This window comes from Rhizoctonia solani, chromosome 16 (assembly GCF_016906535.1).
Source record: "Rhizoctonia solani chromosome 16, complete sequence".
Taxonomy (NCBI): Eukaryota; Fungi; Basidiomycota; class Agaricomycetes; order Cantharellales; family Ceratobasidiaceae; genus Rhizoctonia; species Rhizoctonia solani.
The window spans coordinates 568,450-583,297 of NC_057385.1; the positions used below are offsets into that span (position 1 = coordinate 568,450).

The 14,848-nt window shown below is 44.9% G+C and overlaps 6 protein-coding genes across 6 annotated transcripts; 3 read left to right on the forward strand and 3 right to left on the reverse strand.

Annotated features, from left to right (window-relative positions):
• Positions 1–330: 330 nt before the first annotated feature.
• Positions 331–1,668, reverse strand: RhiXN_01391 (Transposon Tf2-1 polyprotein; the record flags this gene model as incomplete). Its single annotated transcript, XM_043321210.1, has 1 exon — positions 331–1,668. The coding sequence occupies one exon, from the start codon at positions 1,666–1,668 to the stop codon at positions 331–333; it is 1,338 nt and encodes a 445-aa protein (XP_043187033.1).
• A 1,717-nt stretch (positions 1,669–3,385) lies between these two features.
• On the forward strand, positions 3,386–4,927 carry RhiXN_01392 (Retrotransposon gag protein; the record flags this gene model as incomplete). The annotated part of the gene is made up of 1 exon (XM_043321211.1): positions 3,386–4,927. One exon carries the CDS (start codon positions 3,386–3,388, stop codon positions 4,925–4,927), a length of 1,542 nt encoding a protein of 513 aa, XP_043187034.1.
• A 404-nt stretch (positions 4,928–5,331) lies between these two features.
• Positions 5,332–8,367, forward strand: RhiXN_01393 (Retrotransposable element Tf2 protein; the record flags this gene model as incomplete). The annotated part of the gene is made up of 2 exons (XM_043321212.1): positions 5,332–7,210; positions 7,256–8,367. The coding sequence occupies 2 exons, from the start codon at positions 5,332–5,334 to the stop codon at positions 8,365–8,367; spliced, it is 2,991 nt and encodes a 996-aa protein (XP_043187035.1).
• A 411-nt stretch (positions 8,368–8,778) lies between these two features.
• Positions 8,779–10,950, forward strand: RhiXN_01394 (Retrotransposable element Tf2 protein; the record flags this gene model as incomplete). The annotated part of the gene is made up of 1 exon (XM_043321213.1): positions 8,779–10,950. The coding sequence occupies one exon, from the start codon at positions 8,779–8,781 to the stop codon at positions 10,948–10,950; it is 2,172 nt and encodes a 723-aa protein (XP_043187036.1).
• Positions 10,951–12,214: 1,264 nt separating this feature from the next.
• On the reverse strand, positions 12,215–12,805 carry RhiXN_01395 (Retrotransposable element Tf2 protein; the record flags this gene model as incomplete). The annotated part of the gene is made up of 1 exon (XM_043321214.1): positions 12,215–12,805. One exon carries the CDS (start codon positions 12,803–12,805, stop codon positions 12,215–12,217), a length of 591 nt encoding a protein of 196 aa, XP_043187037.1.
• A 25-nt stretch (positions 12,806–12,830) lies between these two features.
• On the reverse strand, positions 12,831–14,648 carry RhiXN_01396 (Retrotransposable element Tf2 protein; the record flags this gene model as incomplete). The annotated part of the gene is made up of 1 exon (XM_043321215.1): positions 12,831–14,648. One exon carries the CDS (start codon positions 14,646–14,648, stop codon positions 12,831–12,833), a length of 1,818 nt encoding a protein of 605 aa, XP_043187038.1.
• Between the last annotated feature and the right edge of the window lie 200 nt (positions 14,649–14,848).

Genomic DNA, 14,848 nt, shown 5'->3' on the forward strand with positions numbered 1-14,848 from the left:
CTAAAGTAAATATACATTCTGAATCTACCAAACCAGAACTAATGTCTCTTCCATCAATCACTTTAAGGCGACGTGGTACAGACTTTTTTGTAGTAGGTATACCATATTGTTTGATCAAGTCCTTGTGTAAAAAGCAAGATGATGCACCTGAATCAATCATAGCCCATCCAAAGAAGGGCTTCATTTTCTTGGTAACCTTAGTGTTGGGAACTTGTTGAACGCAAGATGCTTGAAAATATATATTTAACGGAGATATATTATTTACAGAAAAGATTTCCAAGCTATCTAAATGTCCACTACTTCCCTCTGATACACTGTTCCCATTAGTGTTCAGAGGTCCCCATTTTCCAACTCATCCTCAGAGATATGGGCCTCATGGCCAGAGTAGGATTTGGAGGGGCATTGGTTGGCATAGTGTCCCCTACCTCCACATGTCGCGCATATAATTGGTTTTTTGCCTTTAGATGAGGCAGAGTCTAAGTCCATTGGTGAAGGACCAGAATTGCGCAAGGAGGAGGAGGAGGAAGCCTTGGGAGCAGTGGAAGAGGTGGCAGTGGCAGGGTGGTTATCCTTTTTAAGAGATTTAAAGGTAACATCCATGGTGGTGCCATCATTCCATTTGACAATTGGAACTGCTATTCCCTTGGCATTTTGGCCAACCTTTTGGAGGACCCCCTTCTTAGCCTTTCCATCCACAATCGCATACACCTGTTCCCCAACAGACAGTTTATCCCTGGGCGCTCCCTGGGCTGCTGCTGACGTAGAGGTGCTGGACTTGCTTCCAGATTGGTTTGAAGAGGAGGAGGAACCCTTGTGCTGGGCCGCAAACTGCTCTAGGCGCTGATCCACCTTAAGGGCCTTCTCTGCAAGAGTTGCAAGAGTAACAGAGGCATCTGCATGGTCATAATCTTGAACCATGAGAGTTTCCTTAATTTTGTGGGATAGGCCATCATAGAACATATCCCTGAGAGAGGGGTTGTTGTAACCAAGACCTTGAGAATAGGTCTGGAAGTCCTTGTAGTAATCTTGGACTCCTTTGGTTTGTTTGAGGGTGCACAGCTTGGCGCGGAAGTTCTCTGTCCTATTTTGGACATTCCAGCGTGCATTGAATTGCAGCCAGAAGGCATCCAGATTGTGGAGCCAAGAAACAGGGTTCCCTTTTACAATGTCCTCCTCCAGGTAGGGCTCAAGCCACTCATGGGCCTTGCCATCCAGGCAGGAGATAATGAAGGCGATTTGCTCATCCACTGTTGAGCCAGGATATGAAATCCTAAGGTAATGAGATACAGCAACCCTAAAGGAGATTGCGTTATTCTTGTCAGACCCATCAAATTTGTCTGGCGTCGCAAGTTTTGGAGCCTTGGTAGCCGAGGCAAGGGAAGAACCAGACGCAGCCGCAGTGCCTATTTTGGCAATATCAGCCCCAAGTTTAACAATTAGGGCGTCAAGGTTGGTGATGCTACTGTCATGGTTTGAGAGGGTAGCCTGAGTGGTGCCGATATCTGTATGATGGGCAGCTGCTTGTCCTATGACCAAAGAGAGGTTTTGATTCATAGCCAGGAGGAGGTTTTTGATCTCCTGGGCCCACACAGGTATCTCCTGGATATTGGTGGGGACAGACAGTGCATTGGGATCGGCATGCACATAGGTAGATGGTTGGGTTGACATAGTGGAGAAAGGGGAATGGGAAGATACTAAGTAATGTCCTTGCTAAATAAGGCAACTTCACTACTAGTTTAGGAATAAGGGGAGGCTGGATGATTGGCCCCACTAAGCTCACAGTTTATTCTTTACGCTAATCACTGTCTCAATACCTAGCGTTGAATGCTCCTTACAACTGATCAACAAGCCTTGGATGGGCGTGATACAGAGGCAGGTTTTGCACAAGCGGGTTTTTGACTGTCTGTGACGCAGAAGAAGTCGTGGCAGACTTTTGGGTGGACGTTTGCAATGCTAGCCGTGTAACAATAACCCCCTAGTGCAACAATCACCAGTTTTGACTATTATCTGGCTATGCTGGATCACTGGTTCTTGATGGGTCGTGCCAGTACTAACACCCTAGTTGTCCACAAGGGTTGGTGATGAAGAACTTGACCTAATGTCAGAGCCAACAACTACCAAAGAGGTAACCTAACTAGTTATTGCCTAATATAGGACTTATCAACTAGTAGGATCTAACAATGCTCAAGGCAATTGCCAGATAAAGGATGGACAAGACCAATAACAGTAAAGTGCACTATGCTATTAAGATAGCAGGGCTAAAACCAAGGCAGGGACTATTACACTCAAGGTGCACCTGATTGTATGCCAAGGGTAGGTAGTGTTGGAGGGATAAGAGGTTGAGTTCTGAGGCTTAAGGCTCTCAGAACCCTCCTTATATATTCAACAAGTAGAGGGAATAGTACATACATGAGCAAACACAATAACAAAGATAAGGTCACATGACCAAAGATAAGAAAAACGTGATCACATGACTGAAGGTCATGTGATAGGATTACATAATATGCGCTCAGCGCTTAAATAGCATAAATCTGCATATATCCATAAATCTTCATGACAATAGCGCATATATTCACTATTTCTTCGACTTAGTGGATTCTAAGGTGGTCATGCTTCTAGGGCATGACATAGCCCCTGTGTCATAATCAAAGACAGGAATACAAGTACCAGTACGGTTGCGGGATAGCCCTTTGCCAGCAATTGTCCGCATACCAAGGTGTCCTCACCCTTAGCCATACGCTGTTAGTCAGCCAACCTTCCGCTTACTAAAAACCTGACTAATCATCACGCTTGTACACAGCTGTTGATATTAGTATAAGGATAGTCTAATGCTAGTAGGAAAGCAAACAGTTAGTAGTTTAGCGCTATAAAACCATTTTATCTATCTGATCAAGTACCAATTTATATCGGGAACGCATTCTAGTGTTTGATTTTTTAGATCTCATCCTTTTTGCCATCTTCTGGCCTTACTCCATTGTCACTCAATATCTCTATCTTGAAAAAACCCTTGTTGACATCAATCACATCCTTGTGGGTTGAATTGAGAACCTCAAAGAGCACATAGCACGAATCAAGGAACCTGGCCTTGTCCAAAATATTGCAATCTTAAAAAGCCATTGATCCTTTGCTGAACGCCTCAATACCATATACGAAACAGAGGCACAAGAACACAAGAATTTGGTTGCAAACCTTGAATCACATGATTGCAATCTTGCTTTAACTATTGAAGAGCAAGAACGCCTTATAGAAGAAAAGGACAGGCTATTGGTAGAGAAAGAAATTGAGTTAGACAACTTCCATTGCTTGATCCAGGATATCACCCAAGACGGAAAAGGGCGTATCCATTATTACAAGGAATATGAGTTTTTTGCAGTCTCATATGACAATGCCTGGTTTGGGCGCAATGGGAGAGACTAGTCTGACTCCCTCCCAAATCCAATTGGGGTGGTCTGCCCCTTCTTCACGTACTCATACTCCTGCACCTGCGGCTGTGCCGCCTCATGTATATTCTCCCATGTCTTTTGATCAAATGTTGGATTGTGAACTTCTTGATATGGTTGCACAAAATATGATTGTATTAAAAAAGGAATTTTCGCAACTACAAGGAGCCTACGAGGCACAAGGGGATCAATTAGCTCTATTAAGGGCTGAATTAGAAGAACATTGCAAGCAATTGCGTAATCAACATATATTTTATTCCAACCAAATCCAAGGAGCAGCTGCTTCCATACAAGCGGTGCAAGACCAGCTAATTCATCTTTCCCCTTCTTGTTCCACAGCTCCTCCACCTCCACCTGCTGGCACCAGCACATCCACCTCCACCAATCCCCCACCTGCTCCTACATCTTCTAATTCAGATCTAAAGTTTGCCAAGCCCAACAAGTTTGGTGGAAAAAAGGAAGACGCCCTCAACTTTATTATTGCCTGTCAGGCGTATATAAGGGCAAAGGGAGCTAATAGATCCCATGAAGAGAAAATACTGTGGGTCACATCTTATTTTGAAGGTGCAGCAGAAGACTGGGTACGTCCCTATAAGGAAAGGAAGGTGTTCAGAGGAGAAGCAGTCCCATTATTGGAAAACATTGATGTATTCTGGGCCAAATTTACTAAACATTATGTGGACACAAATTGTGATGAGAAGTACCGCCAGAAATGGAATAACTTGCGGCAAAAGGCCTCAGTCCAGGAATACACTTGGGAGTTCCAACAATATTCTGTGTCCTTGGGTTATAGTGACAAAACCTTGCGCAATAAGTACTATGACGGCCTTAAAAATGAAATCAAAGATATTATGCTGTCAACTATGTTCCAATGGCGTTGTGCTACAGCCCAACAGGTTTATGACAAGGCAGAGGAAATTGCTAACCATATTGAATCTACGCGCCTATCCAACCCCTCTGTCTCCACTGTTTGTGCCACTTCTACTGCTGTCCCCACTTCCACTTCCAACCCCACTTCCGCTTGCACTTGTCTCAACGTTGGGGACAATGTCTACATGATTGATCCCACTACTTGCCGCGCCAAGAAAGGCGCCATCACCTCAATTGTACGCACAACTTCTGGCAATATGCCCAACGTCAGGTGGAATGGGGAAACCAAGGACACTATGATTCCCTTCCCATCTCTAAAAAAGGATGAGCGCCCTGCTGCCGCTGCCCCAGTAAAGCCTATTATTGCCCCTGTCCCTGTTTTAGCTTCAAATTCTAAGGGCCCAGGCCCCATGGACCTTGATGGAAGAGGCTTTGCAAATCTCACCTGTCATGTATGCGGCGGTAAAGGCCACTTTGCACGCAATTGCCCCTCAAAACCCATGTCTGGACATGTGGCTAACGTTGAATGGTCTTGGGAAAGGCCTAAAGAAGAAAATCGGATTGAAGTTGTCTCTGATGAGGAGGAGTCGGGAAAAGGAAAAGCCAAGGCCAACTAAGGAGTAAGGCACTTGGCTGTATGCTTGCGGATTTGCACCATGTAAACAATAATCTTGAAATATTCTCATTATGTAATTCCTCTCAAATATATGCATTGTTTACTGCAAATCCGTGCAAATCTCCTAAAACTCAAAAATCAAGCTTCTCGGCTAAACCCCTTCAGGGGAAAGCCATGATTGACTCAGGAGCAACTTCTTGCTTTATCCACCCTTGCTTAGTAGAAACATATTGACTTCCCGCTTATCAACATCAAATTCCAAAAAAACTACGTGTCATAGATGGCCGAGAAATTGACTCTGGCCAAATTACCCATTTCACTCGCTTCAAGTGTACCATTGGCAGTCATACTGAAGAATTAGAATGCCACATTTCAAACATTGGCAATCATCAACTAGTTCTAGGAATGTCATGGCTGAAAAAGCACAATCCCCAGATTTCATGGGAAAAGCACACCCTTGTTTTTAACTCATTATACTGTTCCAATAATTGTTTATTGGTACCTGCTGTCTTGGAACTTAAGGCAACAGAAGAAATCCCTATTCCCTATCAGGAATTTTCCAAGGTCTTTTCTGAGGAAGAATCATCCAAATTGCCGCCTCATCGCCCTTATGATATTGCTATTGAATTGCTTCCTGACGCAAAACCCCGGCATGGCCCCATATATAGTCTAGGCCCAAGGGAAGATGCAGAACTTAAGGAAACCATTGAGAAACAACTCAAGGCTGGCCTGATTTGCCCATCTAAATCCCCAATGGCTTCTCCAATTCTATTTGTCAAAAAAAAGAATGGAAAACTACACATGTGTGTGGACTATCAACGCCTGAACAGCATGACCAAAAAGAATGTATATCCCTTACCTTTGCCACAGAACCTTATTGAGAAGCTACAAGGTGCCAAGATCTTTAGTAAATTTGATCTCAAGGCAGGATATAATTTAGTCCGGATCAAAGAAGGTGACAAATGGAAAACAGCTTTCAAAACAAAATACGGACTATTTGAGTACTTGGTTATGCCCTTTGGGTTAACAAATGCGCCGGCGGCTTTTCAAGATATGATGAATGAGATATTCAGGGACCTTCTGGATGTTTATGTCATTATATACCTGGATGATATCCTAGTCTTCTCCATGAACAAAAAAGATCATGAAGCTCATGTGCGAGAAGTATTAAAAAGGCTACAGGATAACAATCTCTTCTGCAATATCAAAAAATGCCATTTCCATGTCAAAAAAATTGATTATCTAGGGTTTATCATATCAGAATTTGGCATAGAGGTTGATCAAACTAAAGTCACTGATGCAATGAACTGGTCGACTCCAAAGAATGTCAAAAATATCCAAGAATTCCTGGGATTTGTAAATTTCTATAGACAATTCATTCCTAATTTTGGCAACCTGGCACGACCTCTATATAATTTGCTCAAAAAGGATAATACCTGGAAATGGGGACTGCCAGAACAAGGATCTTTTGATAACCTGAAAAAATGTCTCACTTCAGCACCTTTGCTTCTACAACTGGATACCACAAGGCAATTCTATGTGGAATGCAACGCATCAGACTATGCAACAGGAGCCATATTATCCCAACGCAATTCTGAGGGAAAATTGGCCCCTGTGGCATACCTGTCAAAATCCTTGTCCCCAGCCAAGAAGAACTACGATATTTTTGACAAGGAATTATTAGCAGTCATTAGGGCATTTAAGGAATGGCGCCATTTGCTAGAAGGATCCAAATTACCAGTCCAAGTTCTAACAGATCATAAGAACTTAGAATATTTTTCCACGTCCCAATCCCTGAATAAACGCCAGATTAGATGGGCCAACTTCCTAGTTGATTATAACTTCCAAATCATTTATAGGCCTGGAGCACAGAACAAAAAGGCAGACATCCTCTCACAACGCTATGATTTGGTACCCCTTGAAGGGGGGGTAGAGAACCAGGTTTTCCTGAAACCGGAACTTTTTGTTTCAGCTATTACCCCAGATCAGGGAATCAATGACCTAATTGGCGAGGCAATTTATGAGGATGCCCGTCTGAAAGAAATCCTACACAAACTTCAGGACAAGGAAAAGGTCACAAATTGGGAACTAAAAGAAGGGTTACTATGGCACCAAGGGAAAATCTTTGTACCTAAGGATAATACTATTAGAAACCTTATCTTGGAATCTAGGCACAACACATTAGCTGCGGGACATCCGGGACAAGCCAGAACTTTGGAACTTGTCTTGAGGAATTATTATTGGCCATCCATGAAAAAGTTTGTCAACTCCTATGTCAGCCACTGTGAAACTTGTATTTGATCAAAACCAACCAATCAATTACCTGTAGGCCTGTTAAAACCATTGCAAATTCCTGAACGCCCCTGGGAAGACATTGCTTATGATATGATTGTGGGACTACCGGTTTCAGAAGGTTTTGATGCTATCCTGACAGTGATTGATCAATTCTCAAAAATGGTCCACTTCATTCCCACCCAATCCACGTTGTCAGCCATTGACATTGCCAACCTATTTATCACATACATATGGAAGCTACACGGCCTCCCCAAAAGCACAGTCTCAGATAGAGGTCCCACATTTAATGCCAAATTCATTTGTCATCTCTATAAAAGGCTGGACATTAAGCCAACATATTCCACGGCGTATCATCCTCAGACAGATGGACAGACTGAGCGCATACAAAGAGAAGCCAAGATCTTTATACGTATGTTTGGGAATCATCGCCAATCAGATTGGGTAGCATTACTACCATTGGCTGAATTTGCTTTAAACAATTTGAAGCAAACTTCCACAGGCAAATCCCCCTTCCAAATTTGTTATGGCTATAATCCAAGATTTTTGGTTGGTCAAAAATCAGAAGAGGTAGCTCCAAACGCAGACAAACATGCAGAATTTTTGGAAAAAGGATACAATGAAGTCAAAGCAGCTCTATCCTTATCCCAAGAAAGAATGAAGTACTTTTATGATCAAAGACATAAGGACAAAGATGAAATTCAAGTAGGAGACAAGGCCTGGCTGAGTCATCAAAATATATCCACAGATAGACCCTCAATGAAACTCAGCCATATAAAATTAGGACCCTACTTAGTAATTGAAAGAATAGGATCACACACATATAAACTTCAATTACCCCACACTATGCGCATACATCCTGTGTTCCATATCAATCTTCTTACTAAATTTCATCCTGACCCTCATGGACGCGACCCTCCCCAACCTGCACCCATTGTCACAGAAGAAGGAGAGGAGGAATATGAGGTTGAACAAATCCTGGATAGTAAATGGAAAGGACGCGGTAAAACAAGGAAACTCTGGTATCTGATTAAGTGGAAAGGATATGACAAAGGAAGCAATTCCTGGGAACCAATTGATAATGTGGCCAATGCCAAGGAAGCAAAAGAAGAGTTCCATAAGGAGTACCCTGATGCAGTTGGAGCTTGAAGAGGGGGTAATGTCATGACCTCCATTGGCATGACATGATTTTATACTATTTTCTACCTTTTTTCCGAGATAGTTTCCTTTTTGGTATATATTTATGACTCATCAAGATCACGTGACATATTTGATATATGATGTGAAATTGTAATTGACTCACTATTTAGTACTGTTGTTTTTGATGTGGCTTTCCTCATGTATATAAGCCAGGTCAAGTCGCCGCTAAACAGCAAGACTTGACCTCTTTGTCAATTCATCCTAAGCTCACTCCTACCCCTTGCCCAGGCCCCTAGTTGGCCATCAGTGCACCTTACTAAAGAAACCCATAACCCAGGCCTAGTTGCCCTCTACCCTACCATACCCCTTGGCCCTTTGTCGGCCCTCTACCCTGTTTCATAGTCCATTGGTGATAGGGCCATGGACTTTAAAACCCACTTGTATCATAGGTCCAAGCTTAGTCTTGACACACTCCGCCTACCACTCATTGACCTCTCCACACCCCGCACTGTCACAATGCTTGATGGGTCAAGCCCCCAGGCTGGCAAAATCTGGAAGAAGGCTACTCTAAACTTCTCTTTGGATGGTAAACAAATGACTGAGACCTTCCTAATCTGCAACACAGGGTCTCACACTGCCATCCTAGGATTGAAGTGGCTAGACGCCCATAACCCAGAAATCAACTGGAATCTACGCACACTCTCCTTTCCGCATGCCCTGCCGGAACACATGGCCATTGCCAAGGAAGAAGAAGCTGATCAAAACCCCCTCAAAGGAGTACCCTCCCAATACCACCAATACGCTAAGGTATTTGGAGAAGAAGAATTCAATAAGCTCCCTCCCCATAGGCACTACAACATTGGAATTGAGCTTACAGAAGAAGGGCCCCTCAACTCTCCCCTTTACAGTATGACAGACGCCGAGTCCGCCACACTCAAGGACTGGCTCAGGGATGAGTTAAAAGCTGGGAAAATCTGTCCCAGCAAATCCTCAATTAGCTCTCCCGTCATGTTTGTTCCCAAGAAGGATGGTTCCCAACGCCTGGTAGTTGACTACCGCCGCCTGAACAACTGGACAAAGAAAAACGTCTATCCCCTTCCCCGTCCAGATGACCTCATGGCCCAGCTCCGTGGCGCCAAGGTCTTTACTAAACTAGACCTACGTTGGGGATATAACAACGTCCGTGTAAAAGAAGGTGACAAATGGAAAACTGCCTTCCGTACAAAATACGGCCTATACAAGTCCCTAGTCATGACCTTTGGCTTAACCAACGCCCCCGCTGCCTTCCAACATTTTAAGAACAAATTGTTTAAAGACCTGTTAGACGTTTGCATCATCATTTACCTTGATGACATCCTGATCTACTCTAAGGATGACGCAACTCATACACAACACGTTCATGAAGTCCTGCAACGGCTATTGGAGAACCAACTATTCTGTAAGGCATTGAAGTGCACATTCCACGTCAATTCTGTGGAATACCTGGGAATCATTGTCTTGGACAAGGGTTTTAGCCTGGATAAACTCAAGATCCAGGCAGTGCAGGAATGGCCAATCCCCTCAAAGGTTAAGGAGGTCCAATTGTTCCTAGGATTTGCCAACTTCCTCCGTCAGTTTGTTGCCAACTTTAGCCACATGGCCAGGCCATTGCATAACCTGGTCAAGAAGGACACGCCCTGGAATTGGGGTAGCAAAGAACAGGAAGCCTTCCAGGGACTGAAAAACGCCATCACCAATGCACCTGTACTCTGCCACGCCAATCCCACCAAACCCTACTTCCTTGAGACAGACGCCTCAGGGGCTGCCCTGGGATCCATACTGAGCCAACGACAGGAAGACGGCCGGTTGCATCCACTTGGCTTCCTGTCCAAGTCATTCAAAGGAGCGGAGCAGAACTACGATACACATGACAAGGAGCTGTTAGCAATCATCTGCTTGTTTGAGTACTGGCGCATCTTTCTGGAAGGAACCCTGCATCCCATCACCGTGTTCACCAACCACAGGAACTTAGAGTATTGGAAAGAATCTAGAACGTTCAATTGCCGCCACGCACAATGGCACCTCCTCCTGGCCGGTTACAACTTCCAAATTGTATATAGACCCGGGAAACAGTCAGGGAAGCCAGATGCCCTATCACAACAATCAGACCATGCCAATATTCCACCAGAACCCCAGTCCATGCTACCAGAACTGGTATTTGCTAACATTGCCCTGGTGACCCCTGAGAAGGAACTACAACACCAAATCAAGTCCTCCCTAGACCAAGACGAGTCTCTGGAAGAAATCCTACAGTTCCTACAAAACAAGTCCAAGGCACCACCCTCCATTAAACGCGCATTTAGAGATTACAAGATGGAGGCCGGCCTGCTATTTTACCAAGGACAAATTGTAGTACCAGATGTAGGGACCCTAAGGACAGACCTACTTTGGATCTTCCACAATAGCCCATTGGCGGGTCACCCAGGCAGACAGCGGACCCTAGAGTTGGTATCCAGATCTTACTACTGGCCTGGCATCCGTGCTGACACGTACTGGCACGTTGACTGTTATGGAATGACTAATTTAGACATATGCGCCCCTAATTGCCAATAGTGAATAGTGCGAACTGGAGTAATCATACTTGCTCTATCCAAATATGGGCATGAATATTACTATATTTGGAAACTGGCGGTGCTACAAGACCTTTTATACTTTATTTCCTCATTGCGCTTGCATATATACACGTCTGATTATGCGAAGTGGTCATAATGTTATTTCTATGATTTATAGCATTTCTTGTATCATACATTTATATGTAGGAACGGTACTTATAGACCATAGAACAAGTGCAAGTAAGCATGCAAGCGCCGGCGCTTAGTAATTGCAAATAAGCGCCAAAGGTCGGCGGGGCGCGCCGACGCCGATATCTCGGCGGGAAATAGGCATATTACTATGCGGACAAATACCAATAGGTCGGAGGCTCCGGCATCTCAGTTCCTAAAAAGGAATCGTCTGATTCTGAGCCAAATTGATGGAGATACTAACCATTTAAGTTTCTAGCTTTTTCTATGAGATCCTACCTTGCCTCAAGGTTATTTTTAGCATTCACACTAATGTAATTTAGTCATGTATGCTCTAGAACATTCTGTAAATAGCCTTGGGTCTATCTCACTAGGACTTATTGGGACTAATTGGTCTTTATGTATCAAATAGCTCAGACTGTACCTCTCATGTAACTTCCTCTTTTGTACATCATGTATATAGTTATTTGTTCTCCCTCTGGGGTATATAAACCCCCTGAGGGAGACTGTTGTACACCAACTGTAAGGTTGGGTACTCGCTAGTGGGCGGGCGCTTAAGGCCGTACTACTACTGACAAGGGTGATCTAACTATCTAACTAGGCTATACTAAAACCGCTTAAGGCGGCCTACTTCTTCTATACTACTGCGAGGGGGCCTTAGGCCTGGGAGGAGTGGTGAGTAAGGTAGAGGGGTTGCTACTGATGACTAAGGGGGCCGGCTACTGAGCTGGCTGGATGTCCTCCTCAATGAGTATGAGACGAGGTAAAATCAACTTGGGGTCTCCAAGCGATTTTCCTGCTGTATATATAGACAAAGCACACTATCTACATGGCCTGTGCGCGTGAGAGAAAGAAGTATAGAGGACAAATGAGAAGCGTGCTGCGGGCTGCGCAGAAGCGTGGATTTCTCCTAAGCGCCCTTGGCACGGCATCTCGGCGCGGCATCTCGGCATAATAAGCGCCGAGATCACGTGATCGAAAAACAAAGATATCAAGTCCGTAAAAAATACTAAAAATAATAGAAAATTCGGGCGATTCTGATGGTATAGTTAAGGGGATTATAACATTGCCCCCCCTTAAAGGCTCTTGGCGGAGTCACGAGCCTTTTTCAGTCGCGACTTGTTGAAGCGTTGGATCTCCTCCTGACTATGTTCTAGGAGTTCCTCGGGTTCCCAGGAGTTATCTTCTGGACCGTAACCTTTCCACTTAATCAGGTAGAACCACCTTCCCCGTTGACGTTTTGAGTCAATGATCTGTTCAACTTCATATTCCTCCTCCCCTTCTATTGTTTCAGGGGGAGGTCGTTCCGGGAATGGTTGACTTGGTGACTCGTGGCTCTTTGATAGTAACCCCACATAGAAGACGTCATGGATTTTCAGAGTTTCTGGGAGTTCTAAGCGGTAGGCGTGGCTGGAGATTTTCTCAAGGATTTTGAAGGGACCAAGACGTTTGGGATCCAACTTGTTTGAATTGGTCCTGAGTTCTACGTTCTTTCCGTCCAGCCAGACTTTCTCTCCTATCGAGTACTCTGGTACTGTTCCTTGATTCCTGATCATCCGTTCTTTACTTAGCCTGAGGGCTGACTCGGCTTCCTTCCATTCCTGGGCTAGTGTGTCTGCTACATTGTCTGCTTCTGGTACGTTGGCTGGGACGTTGGAAGGGTTCATCACTGGGTTCCGTCCGTAGACCAGTTCAAAGGGTGTTTTTCCCGTTGCTGCATGTTTTGGCATTATTGTACGCATATTCTGCCAGTGGTAACCAAGCTGCCCAATCAGAATGATTGGCTGCTACGTAGGAGCGTAGGTAGAATTCAATGAACTGGTTGACTCTTTCCGTTTGCCCATCTGACTCTGGGTGATAGGCCAAGGAGAATGCTGGTTTCACTCCAAGTTGCTGGTAAAGTGCCCTTAGGAATTTCCCCGTGAAGGTAGTTCCTCTATCCGAGACTGTTTTGACAGGTAGCCCATGGAGTTTCCAGACGTGGGTAATGAATAGATCCGCCAGACCCCTTGCTGTGACCTTCTTGGAAGTGGGGATGAAGTGGCCAAATTTGGAAAAGGAGTCTATTACCACCAGTATAGCGTCGTGACCCTGAGACTTGGGAAACCCTGTAATGAAGTCATAAGAGATGGTGTGGAACGGATAAGGGGGGACTTCTAGGGGTTTAAGGGCAATGACAGGAGCATGAGCGCGTCGGTTGGCTTGACAGATAGGACAACATTCTACCCATTCCTTGGCTGTAGACTTCATGCCAGGCCACCAGTAGTTACGACTTAGGAGTTCGAGGGTTCTTTGCTGACCTGGATGACCGGCTAGTGGGGAATCATGGGATTCCCTGAGTAATCGCTCCTTTAGGACTTCTGAATCTGGAACCACAAGTTTCCCTCGATACCATAGTAGGTCTTCTTCCCAGTCGTAGTCTCTGTAAGCCTTCCGAATGGAGGGGGGTGCGTTGTCCGCGTCTTCTGTCAGGAACTGGATGATGGGTTCCAGGGATGGGTCCTCCCTGAGTCTGGAACAAATTTCCGTGACGATCTCAAGTTCTGCCTCTGATGTATTCGCAAAGACCTCTGACGGTAGCATGACTTCTGGTTCTACTGGGGAGTCTATGTAGTCTGACCTTCTGGAAAGGGCGTCGGGTTTTCCTGATTGTTTCCCTGGGCGGTAGTGTATCTCGAAGTTGAAATCGCTCAGGAAAATCCGCCAGCGTGCATGTCTTCTGTTGAACGTCTGTGCCTGCATCCAATATTCCAGGTTTCTATGGTCTGTGAACACCTGGATTGGTCTGTCTGTTGCTTCAAGGAAGATCCGCCATTCTTCTAATGCCTTGATTATGGCTAGGAGTTCCTTATCATGGGTGTCATAGTTGGCTTCTGCCCCGGAAAAGGATTTGGACATATATGCAATTGGATGAAGGCGGTTGTCTTCCCCTTGTTGGCTCAGGATGGCTCCCATGGCTACGCCCGACGCATCTGTCTCTAGGTAATAGGGGAGATCTGGGTCTGAATGGATTAGGACCGGGGAGCGGGTGACTAGGGACTTTAACTCCTGGAAAGCTTCCTCTTCTTGGGTTCCCCAGGACCATGGGGTTTCCTTTTTTGTGAGGTTGTGAAGGGGACAAGCTACGGAACTAAAGTGGGGGATGAATTGGCGGAGATAGTTCACAAATCCCAGGAAGGCCTGCACCTGTCTGACTGTTTTAGGCTGGGGCCATGATGTAACCGCCTCGATCTTCTTCTGATCCATAGAGAAGCCTGCCGGGGATATAACGATGCCAAGGTAGTCAACTGTAGTGACGTGGAAGTGGCATTTAGAGAGCTTACAAAACAACTGGTTTTTCATTAGCCTTGATAGGACTTCCCTAACGTGTTCCGGGTGCTTCTCGGGGTCTTCTGAGAAGATGAGGATATCATCCAAGTAGATTACCACTGTGACGTTGATGAGGTCCCTGAACAAGTCATTCATGAAATGTTGGAAGGCGGCCGGGGCGTTGGTGAGGCCAAAGGGCATGACTAGGTATTCAAATAGTCCATACTTGGTCCTAAAAGCCGTCTTCCACTCATCTCCTTCTTTAATTCTGACGTTGTTATAACCCCAACAAAGATCCAACTTGGTGAAGATTTTGCATTCCTTAGTTTGGCCATAAGGTCATCTTGCCTAGGGAGAGGGTAGACGTTTTTATGAGTGACCTCGTTTAATTTCCTATAATC